Source organism: Pteropus vampyrus, unplaced genomic scaffold (genome assembly GCF_000151845.1).
Source record: "Pteropus vampyrus isolate Shadow unplaced genomic scaffold, Pvam_2.0 Scaffold757, whole genome shotgun sequence".
NCBI classification, from domain to species: Eukaryota; Metazoa; Chordata; class Mammalia; order Chiroptera; family Pteropodidae; genus Pteropus; species Pteropus vampyrus.
Window position 1 is genome coordinate 101,534 of NW_011889538.1, and position 11,706 is coordinate 113,239.

The 11,706-nt window shown below is 35.6% G+C and overlaps 1 protein-coding gene across 1 annotated transcript in view; it reads left to right on the top strand.

The window, feature by feature from the left end:
• The window catches only part of LOC105309519 (WD repeat-containing protein 70), a 145,372-nt gene that overhangs the window by 73,068 nt on the left and 60,598 nt on the right, over positions 1-11,706 (top strand). Inside the window, exon 9 of the mRNA XM_011385715.2 lies at positions 10,684-10,760. Coding sequence (XP_011384017.2) covers positions 10,684-10,760 — 77 coding nt within the window. The remainder of the gene's footprint in view (positions 1-10,683; positions 10,761-11,706) is intronic.

Sequence of the window (11,706 nt, forward strand, 5' to 3'; positions counted from 1 at the left end):
ACAGGCTCTGAATGCTTGGACCTTTTAATGGGCGATTGATTTTTCCATGAGTGTACTTCAGTTATGGCAATTAGAAACTTTAGAAGTAATTTCAATAATAAAACTTGTCAAATCCTTTGTTTATAATTATATATTTTATACAGTTTTTCTGATATCCAACCACTCTAAAAAATTGCCCTTTTAAGATGAAATATATTAGTCATTTTTTTTTAATGGTAAACACTGCTTCCTAAGGAGTAAAATATTTTAAACTGTAAATCTAGGTATATTTTTGTTTCCTTAAGCAGTTTTAACTGATGGTTTTAACTGCAAATATAAACTCTCAAGATGTGCAGTGATTTGAAGTACATTGTGTTTCTTTCCAATTTATGAATATTTCCAGAGCTTTTTATCTAGTAGAAACTACCTCACTGATTTTTGTCCTTTTGACTTATCCTCATCATTTTGGGGATACTTTCTTACATTCTGGTACAACAGAATGTTCCAGGCTCATCATGAGCTTTTCCTGCTCTGATATTTTCCATTTCTCTGGTGATCCATGGCTCTTTTTATTAGGGGATTCTATTTATAAATCAATATCTGGTCACTACATATGTTCATTGCTACTGAGTTGTCACTGCTTGTAGATTATTTCAGAATACAGAGCTGGGGTGGAGAGATAAACCAACTGATTAAAACAAATAAAATATATAAAAAATTATGAGGTCATACTGATACATCAGAATGTAATTCAACTTCGTAGTGTTTACATGTTCCATAGTTGTATTTCACTTCTTCAACAGTGAGAAACTTGGCTTCCAACATAATCATTATATTTGCTCATTTGTTCAGTGCTACGGTATATAGAGAGTAGTTTCAGAATAGCTATATCCATCGTCCTTGTTTTAGACAGAATTCTGAATGGCCCCGAAGATTCTTTGCCTCTCCCCTTGAGTATGATGAAATACTCCTGTGATCAGGTTATATTGTTTGGCACAATTGACTTTAAGAAAGAATGATTATTCTCAGTGGATTCAGCCTAATCAGGTGAGCCCTTAACAAAGTTTGGGCTCTCCTTGGCAAAAGAAACTCAAAGTGTGGGAGGGATTTGATTGAAGGGATATTCTTTGTTGGTGACTTTGAAGATGGAGGCAGAACTGGAGTGATGAAGTTGGAAAAGGGAGATTTCCAAGTAAAGTGTTGAAGGTACTGCCTTGTTTCTTTTTGCTGCGTATAATAAATATGAGAAGAAAGATAAATTGAAAGAAGTCTTATTAAAAGGGAACCAAGACTAGATGATTTAGTTAAATTTGAGTCTATACAGATGGCAAGAATGTTAAAATGAAGAAATTGCTTCTAAAAGTGTGTATAGAGAAAAAAGAGAATTGTTACACTGGCTTTTTCAAGAAATTAAGCATGGCCTCCTAGATCTTCTCAACCAAAACAGGTGACCTCTAAGATCACTCCTTATCCATTTCAGTAGGAGCTGTAGATAAAGAGATTGTGTTGCAGAGATTTTGGAGCGTGGCTTTTGCCTAATTCAGATTCAATACGAGAAAGATTCCCATATACTTGCTTTGAAGATGGAGAAATCCATGTGGCAAGGAAAGCACATGCTTCTAGATACGGGGAGCAGCCCTCAGCAGACAGAAAGGAAATAGGCATTTTAGTCCTCTAACCACAAGCAACCTGAGTGAGCTTCGGATCACATTGTTCCCCAGAGCATCCAGAAAGGAATGCAGCCCTAGTGACAACCTGCTTCCTGTCAGCAAGGCCCTGAGCAGGGAATCCAGCTACGCTGTGATAGGACTTCTGACTTCCAAAACTGTTGGCTAATAAATTGGAGGTGTTTTAAGCCCCTGAGTGTGTGGTAATTTGTTACACAGCAATAAAAAATCTAATACAGTTCTGCAAAAAAAACCCATACTAAGTAAAAAAGAAAGCCCCTCAGGAGGGCGTAGTGATCAGGCCTAACAGCAGGAGTTAGCTTTGAGTGGGAGGAGGGAATATGTTTATACTGGGAATGGAGGGATAAGGATAGACTCATATGTAGATATGTTTATGGATGGTGGGCTTTAGTTAGGAAGTTGAAGGTGTTACCATCTACTGGCAAGGTCGTTTCCTAGTTCTGTGTTTGCAGATGTTGGGATGAGGCCTTCACTAGAATAGTAAACACTTAAAATAGCACTTGATGGTTGTGAGAGAAAAATTACTAAAAGAATTGTGAGAGCATTAAGGGCTATAGAATGTAACTTTGTAAGAACAATTATTCTGCATTTCATATGATATTTTTCGGTCTCATTTAGGAGCCTAGGTGTTTAAATGAAATATTACAGAATAAAAACGATTCATTATAGGGTACAGCGAAAGGACACTAAGTTTTATCCTGAGAGAGTGGTTGAAGGTTTGGGAATTGAAAATAAAAGAATGTAGGAGGTTGTGTGACTAGTAAATGGAATAGCTAGAGCCTAGAACATATCAAGTGATAAATGTTAAATCAATATGTGAATTGAAAGTTCATGGTTTCAGAAAAGAAACCATGTGTGGTAATGGCAGAGTTATCCTTAGCTGGGGCTGCTGGAATATTTTAGAAGAGGTCATTGGAGTTGACTAGATCAAAGAAGAATGAATTTATGTCTTTGATGTATTCAAATGGATTTTAAAATTGCTTAGGAATTAACAAGACTTGGACTTCAGAGTCCTTGATTCACAGAAGGAAATGACTAAGAGTGTGATCGATTTCAACAGGGGTTGGTGAACTAAGGCCTGTGGGCCAAATCCAGCCTGCACTCTGTTTTTGTAAATAAACATTTTTTTGGAATAGAGCCATGCCCATTCATTTAATATTGTCTATGGCTGCTTTTGGGCTACGGTGATAGAATTGAGTAGTGCAGCGGAGACCAGGTGGCCTGCAAAGCCTAAAATACTATGTGGACCTTTACATAAAAAGTTAGCTGGCTCCCAAATTAAAGCTCTGAACATTTTCTCCAGCAAAGTGTACTCACAATTTCAGGAAGTTTTGTGATTCCTGAAAGCTTGTGAATGGACTCTGGTTAGGAAGAACTTTTGGATCCAAGCTCATAGTATATTCCCTGCTGCATTTTATCTCTTCATAAGAGTTGCCTTTGTTAGTTAGCTCATCATTCCAGAGACATGAGTACTTGTATTTTGTTGGTCACAGAGCCTCACCTTATTCAGTGACTACAAATGGCACTGCAGCAGGGCAGCTGTTTTGTGGCCTTTGTCTTAGAGTCAGCTACAAGAGTCTGGACCGATTAGTACAGATCAGTACACCTGTGTGTGTGTGTAGAGGAAGCCAGTATTGGTCACGGATCAGTAATATTCTCCGTTTTTGCAAAGCGTAGGGTATTATGAGAAATAGATGCTTAATTCTTTCTTCTAGGCTGTTTTGAGTTAAGGCTGACGGGATTTATTTTTCAGCAATGCCTATGTTTAGATAAAGGAGAAAGAGAGAAAAACTAGTTTATTTGATGAAAAAGTGTTTTAGTCACTGAGTGTTCTTTAATAGGTGTTACTTTAAAATTTTCCACTAATGTTAGCCATGGCACTACTTTTGTTTTGATCCATTTAAGAATCCTTAGTTGAACTTCATTTTTGTTATGATTACTCTCGATCACTTTTTTAACACAAGAGTACTTAACATTCCCATTGCCCTTGTCATGCTTCTATCTTTACAAACAAGAAACAACATTCACAGTCTTTTAGATTTCTTTGTTTAATGTACTCATATGTGTTCATATTCTCAGTACTCAACATCTAAGGTGACCACATGTACTTTTATCTTAATGTTCTTTGTAACAGGGATTATTTTCTTTTGGTCCTCTTAAAATATCCTTTATATTCCAAGATGCTATTTTTTTTTTTTTGTAGCTTTATAGGAGTAAGATTTCTTTTTTTTTTAAATTAAATTTATTGTGGTGACATTGGTTAATAAAATTACATAGATTTCAAGTATACAATTCTATAATACATCATCTGTATATTGTACCATGTGTTCACCACCCAAAGTTAATTTTTTTTTTTTGTCACCATATATTTGACCCTCTTTACCCTTATCGACCTTCCTCCCTCCTCCATTCCCTTTGGTAATCACTAATTAATTTTACACAATCTTAGAATTAATATTTTACAATTTCAAATAAGAAATGGAAATTGTACGACCACATAGTGCCTTTCCCCACTCCCGATTTAGTTGTCTTATGTATTATATCTATATACTTTGAAAAATCCCATCAGACAATAATATAATTTTTGTTTTAAAGAAAAGTTAAAGGTGAAAAATAATGTTTTATTTACTCAGATATTTACCTTTTCTTTTGATGACCCTTTATTGTTTATATTCCAGGCTTCTCTTTGTTATTTCTCTTTCACTTAAGAACTTTTAGCATTTCCTTTTTAGTTTTACTATGATAGAATTCACGTAACATAAAATTCATCCATTTAGCTTGTATATTCAGTGGCTTTTAGTATGTTCAGTGGTTTTTAGTATATTCACAGAGTGTGCAAACATCACCACAATCAATTTTAAAATATTTTTATCACCCCAAAAAGGAACTCCTGAAGGTAACAGAAAGATCAGTGGTTGCCAGGAGTTAGCGGGTAGGGAAGGATGAATAGGCATTTTAAGACAATGCAACTAATCTGCATGGTACCGTCATGGCGGATACATATCTTTATAAATTTGTTAAAAGCCATAGAGTGTACAACATCAAGAGTGAATCCTAATGTAAACTATGAACTTTGGATGATAATGATGTGTCTGTATGTTCATCAGTTGTAACAAATGTACCACTCTGGTGGGGACACTGATAATGGGAGAATGTTATGGATGGGTGGAGGCAGAAGTAGTTGGGAGATCTATCTATTTGCCAATATTCCTGTGAGCCCAAAACTGCTCTAAAAAATAAATTCTATTAAAAACAAAACACTCCCTATCCCTTCTCTGTCATCTCCAACTCTTCAACCCCTCTTAAGTTCTATGCAACCACCAATCTGCTTCTATCTCTGTCGGTTTGCCTATTCTGGATACTTTTTATAAGTGGAATCATACAGCATGTGGACCTTTGTACTTACTTGGCTTTTTTCACTTAGCTTAGTGTTTTCGAAATTCAGTCCATGCTGTAGAATGTATCGATATTTCATTTTTTTTTATTGTCAGATGATGTCCATTGTGTGGATAAACCATATTCATCTGTTGTTCAGTTGATGGATATTATGTTGTTTCTCCTTTTTTACTAGAAATGTTTAGTAATGCTACTATGAACATTCATGTACAAGTTTTCATTTCTCTTGCATGTATACCTAAGAGTAGAATTTCTGGGTCTTATGATAACTATATGTTTAGCCTTTTGAAGGAATGTGAAACTATTTTCCAAAGTGGCTGTACTGTTTTAAATGCCTGCCAGTAGTGTATGAAAGTTCCAATTTCTCTACATCCTCCTTAACACTTTTTACTTTCCGTGTTTTTTCTTTCTTTTTTTAACAACCATCCTAATTGGTGTGAAGTGGTATCTTAGTGTGGTTTTAATTTGTATTTCCCTGATGACTAATTATGTCGAGCATTTTTTTGTGTACATATTAGCCATTTGTGTATCTTCTTTGGAGAAATGTCTGTTCAAAACCTTGCTTATTTTTTAAATTGGGTTATTTGTCTTTTTATTATTGAGTTCTATCAGTTGTTTGTTCTAGATACTAGTCCTTCATCAGATAAATGATTTTCAAATATTTTCTCCTATTCTGTGGATGCTCTTTTCACTTTATTGATGGTGTCCTTTGAAGCACAAAAGTTTTAAATTTTGATGAAATCTAATTTGTCTATCTTTTTTGGCTTTTTTGCCTTTGATGTCATTGCACAACCCAAGTCATGAAGAATTCCACCTATGTTTTCTTCTAAGAGTTTTATAATTTTAGCTCTTGCATTTAGGTCTATAATCTGTTCCGAGTTAATTCATTTTTGTGTGTGGTATGAGGTAGGTGTCCAGCTTTATTCTTTAGCACGTGGATATCCAATTGTCCTAGCAACATTTGTTGAAAAAAGCTTTATTGCTTGTACTTGTCTGGCAGAGGGAGGGTCAGGTCACAAGAGCTTTGTCCCACAGTCCTTCCCTTCCGCTGCCACCCCTACCTGCCGGAGAGATCAACCTTTTCTTGGAACTCCCTCTGTCTGCTCTCTCTCTCAGGTATCAGTTGTGGGCTGCCCCGGAGCCTAAGTTAGGAAATAAAGAAGGTGGAAAACATCCCCAGGAAACTCATCACCTCGCTGCTCCTTAAGACCTTACTTCTGTACCCTTTTTGCTTGCTCCTATCCACTATTCAGTGTCTTCGGGTCGTTCCTTTATTTTATTTAGAAGTTTTTGTTATAATCGGATGGAGAAATAGGGTAGTGTATGTATTACATCTTGAGTGAAAATGGAACATCATGCAAAATATATTTTAATTCACACCATTTAAATATATTTTAATTTACTCACTCAAAATTATGAGCTAGCGTTTCAATATCTGTTCTTAGCTGCATGCAGCGGAAGCTGACTCTCCTTGATTTATTTGTGACAAGAATGCTGGAAAGACTGGTGAACCATACTTGATGTAAAATGCAGGAAGAAAGCCCCAAACCATGCTACTGACCTGGTTTGCTGATAAAATTGTGATGTGTACTACCAGACATTGGTTGTCATAGCTAATACTACTGCTGCTTAATAGGAAGAACTTCATCTTGTAGGAGATACAGTAGTACAGAACTCCTTAAGGAAAGTGTTATGGTCTGAATGTGTGTGTCCCTCTCCTCCCCCCAAATTCATATGTAGGAATCTAACCCCCAAGTGCTGTTATTAGGAGTTGGGGCCTTTGGGAAGTAGGTGATTAGGTCATGAAGGCGGAGCCCTCATGAATGGGATTAATGACCTTCTGAAAGAGGCCCAAGAAAGCGCCCTTCCCCTTCATACTGTGAGGGTTACAGCAAAAAGACCACCACTGTGAACTAGGAAGTTCAGACACTAAATCTGCCAGCGCCTTGATCTTGAATGTCCCAGTCTCCAGAAATGTGATAAACAAATGTTTGTTGTTTATAATCCTCTCAGTTTATGGTATTTTTGTTACAGCAGCCTGAAAGAGCACATTCCACTGTCCTTGAGTGACAGCTCAGGTGAGTGTGGTGGCTAGAGCTAGATTGCATTCCTATGTTACGTCTGTAAGGGAGGCCGCCAAAGTTAGCATCTAACTTTTTTGCTTCTCTAGTGAGAAGTAGTCTCTCTCTTCTACCAAGGGTCATTTTTGGGGGGAATTCCCTAAACACAGAAGGGAGTTCATGTTCTCCATGGCCAGAAAGAATGACTTGTTTTCCTAGAGTCATCCCATTCACACAGTTGCCCAGTTCACAAACCTTGGCTTCATCTGTGATTATAGCCCAGATTTAGTTCTTTAAGGAATCCTGTTGTCCCTCTTTTCGAAATATATCCCAAATCTTCTCTGCTTCTCCCTAGTCCAAGCCACTGTCAACTTTGACATGAACCATGTCAACAACTTCCTATCTGGCTCTCTTAATTCCTCTTTTGTCTTTGCAACAGGATTTTCTTCAAGAGCAACAAAATATTTTTTTAAAATGAATTTATTTTGATATAATTTCAAATTTATCGAAAAGTCATAAGAATAGTACACAGAGCTTCTTTATCCCTTTATTTTTCAGATTCACCAATTGCTATCATTTTGGAAAATAAGGAACCCTGGTTCCTTTTTGTGGAGAATGATATTTAAAAACCAGGTTCTGTGTGCTAGGTTTGCTGGTGTGTCATTGCGTGTAGATGTTCTTGGCATATATAAAACTAGAGGATAACATACGCACATACATGTACACCTATATTTTATCTACCTATTAAAAATCATGAGTTAATATCCTTAATTTCAGTCGAACACCACAGAGTTCATTCTAGTCTTCCCTCTTTTCACTTTTTTAACTTCATCAGTGAGAAACTCGACTCTCTTTATCCTCAGCGTATTTTCTCATTTGCTTTAATTCCTCATTATATTGAAAGCAGTTTCAGAATTGTTACTGCATATCACTGCAAAAAAGAAACTAATGTAGTAACTAGAATTCAGTATTTATTTACAGTTCTTCTGGTCTTTAGATTGACAGTATGTATTAGTTACCTAGGACTACTGTAATAAAGTATCACACACTTGGCTTGAAACAAAAATTTATTCTTTCACAGTTCTGGAAGTCAGAAGTCCAAAATCAAGGTGTCAGCTCAGCCATGCTTCTCCAGTGGCTCTAGTGGAATCTTCCCCTGCCGCTTCCATCTTCTGGGGACTCTGGACCTCCCTTGGCTTGTGGCTGCATAACTCCATTCTCTGCTTTCCTCTTCACAGAGCCTTCTCTTATATGTGTCACCTTTTCTAATAAAGATATTTGTTGTTAGATTTAGGGCTCATTTAGATAATCCAGAGTGATCTCATCTTGAGATTCTTAATTATATCTGCAAAGTCTTTTTCCAAATAAGGTCACATTCACTGGTTCTGGAGGTTAGGGTGTGGACATATCTTTTTAGGGTGACCATTCAACTCAGTATAGGGGTATATAGTTACTTGGGTTATTGCCTTCTGTTTACCCTTTCAGTGTATTTATTATTATTTGACATATAGTAGGGTTCATTTGTTTCTGTTTATATTCAATTTTAGTTTTTCCCATCCTTATTTGTTTGTTTTTGAATATGCAAAACATTAACATATTTTCAAAGATCAAATAAGTTAATAAATATAGGATTAGAAATTATGGTGACTGTTATTAAGGAAATGGACAGGTACTCTGGTGGAGAACAATGGAATGGGCCATATTTACTTAAAGGGCCAACTAATACTTATTTGAATAAGTGGCATGTAAACTGAGATTCAAAGAGTGATAAGAAGTCAGTCATGTAAAAGTGAAAAAAGAGCTTTACAGCAGTTGGAAAAGCATGTGAGAAGGTCCTGATATGGGGTAAGAGCTGAGTATATTGGAAGAAATGAAAGAAGGCCAGTGGGCTAGTGCATGTTGTACAAGAGAGAGTACAAAATAAATGAATATGTAAAGAAAGTAGGAGTCAAAAAAAGGTAAGTTGTTGTAGACTGTGTAAAGAGTTTAGAAAGATAGTAGAGGATAATAAGCTCCTGAGTGGCATTTTTAGAGGTATATTTTTAAAGGATTGTATTGATTGCTATGTGGAGCACATGAGGCAAGAGTAAAAGTAGAGGGACCAGTAATAGACCCGTTCCGGAACATACTAACTGGTGTAGAGGCATGAGATAATGTTGGCTCATGTGGGAGTGGTAGTGATGAAAAGTTGAAGAGTGGGTAGATTGGAGGTATATTTTCAGATCAAATTGACAGGACTAGCTAATGGACTGAATGTGGGAGGGTAGAGAGAGGGTTTGGGGGTTATGGTTATTAGAATATTTAAGGATGACTTCCAAGCTTATAGCTTTAACAACTAGAGAAGAAGATAATTACAAATGAAATGGGCAGTAAGAATCAAGATTTCCCTGTTGGACCTGTTGCGTTCGAAATGTCTGTCACATGCAAAGGGAAACGTCCAGGTGATAGTTGAATATACAAGTCTTGGGCTCAGATGAGGAAAATGGAGTCTCAAACTTTCTGTCTGGTCCCTCCAGGCATTACTACAGTCCATGCCTCCTTACTGCAGGAAGAATTTCCACATCTGTGGTCCCCGTTTTACCTGTAAACATGAGCAAAATGTCAGCAGTTTGCCAGATACTACTTGAGGCAGTACGGACAACTCAGACTAGGGATGGTCTCCAGACCCACGTAGGGTACTCCAGTTCCAATTTATTTTTCCTATAGAGCTATAGTTATTTTCCTTCTAAGTCATTTAAATAGGCACATTTTGCTTCTTGTAGCATAGCTTTATTTTGGGCCCTTTCAGAGTAAGAGACTACACTAAACTACACTAAAAAATATTAGACTCTTTTTTGCCCTATCTGAACCCAACTTATTGTATGAGACCACCCTAGCTGACTTTGCTACCTAAGAGGGAATTGTGTGTGTATGATGATGTTTGATAGATTCTCTATAGTTGATATGATATGTATGTCAGTTTTTATATCAACATCACATTGTTTTAACTACAGTGTTTTCATAGTATGCTCTATGCTTAGTAAGGCTAATCTTTCTGAGACGTTTTACAGCTGTTTTTTCCTTTTCTCACATATTTATTCTTCCAGTTGTATTACAGAGTCAACTGACACATTTTTAAGAAGCATGGATTTTTCAACCCAACCTCTTGCTTTTGCCCTTATTATTTATAAATACTTCCTATTCATAAGTCTTTTCTATTAAGAAAAGGGTCTTTAAAGAAAGGCCTATCTCTATTTCTTTTCTAAAGAGAGGCTGTCATTTCCCCCTCTTTTTCCTTTTTTATTAAGCATCTGTTATATGTAAGCATTGTGCTAGTTCCTGGGCATTAGGGGTTGGGTGAGGGTGTGTTACACAGTGAGTTAAAGTGAAAATAAACAAGTGAAATAAATCATGTTATAAAATAAAATTGAGATAAAATAATATCAGTTTGTAATTAAAATAGCATACTTTCGAGAGGACTAACAGTTTTGCTTTTCAGCATATGTCGGTTTCTGGTTAGTTTATTTTTATTTTTTAAATCTTTGTTAAACATCTTTTTCCCTTATTTTTATTTTTTTAAGGGTCACACAGCAATGCTTCATACTGGCTCATGGCATCCCAAAATAAAGGGAGAATTTATGACTTGCTCAAATGATGCGTGAGTATTGTTGATAATTTATCGAATACATTTATATCTTTTAATGTTTTCTCTTTTTATTTTTCAATTACAATAGGCCTACAGTACTGTATTAGTTTCAGAAATACAACATACTGGTTAGACATTTACATAACTTACGAAGTGATCACCTTATCTAGTACCCAATGACACCATACTATTTTCTTTAACATTTGTATTGCATACAGTCTTGCCAGTAAAGTAAGAGACAGAGTATTAGGAATCCTGATGTTTACATATTCTGGTTCTTAAACTTGACTTTAGCTGGTAGTGTAAGGTTTGTTTAAATAAGTATGGAAACTATGCAAATGAGAGTTGGTATAAATTCCTGTAGAGTTTTTTTTTTTAAAAAGAACAGTGGATCAGGTTGAGGCTGTTAAGTGGACTTAAACGACTTTGAAATTTTGACTAATGATTTGTTACTTTTTATAGTAAAGACTGATTTCCATTGGAGTCTAACAGCTAATATGGGTTTATCATTTATATGATTGTGTTTTGGAAGTAATAACTGAAAAAATTGATTAAGTGGTTATCAAGATTCTTTTTCATTATATCTTTTGGCTTAGGACTCAAGAATATTATAGAGAATATTTGAAAACCTTTTTCCTGTATGTTATATTGTATGATTCATTTTTGATATTAAGAATTGTTCACAAGAATGTACTATTTATACTATGTCAGAGAAAATTACAACAAAATTCTATAAATTAAAAATTACAGATGGTGTTATTTAGGTGAAACACTATTGTAGATAAAGAATGCTTTTGTTCTTAGATTATTTTATCTTTTATGTTTTTGCTTTCTGATACTTATAATTTGCCTTATTAATTTTTGAAATAGCTGTTCACATTTTTGGATATTTTATGTTTTCTGGAATTAATTTTTAAAATAAAAGACAAAAGACATAAGTTTACTTCCATAGCACAAT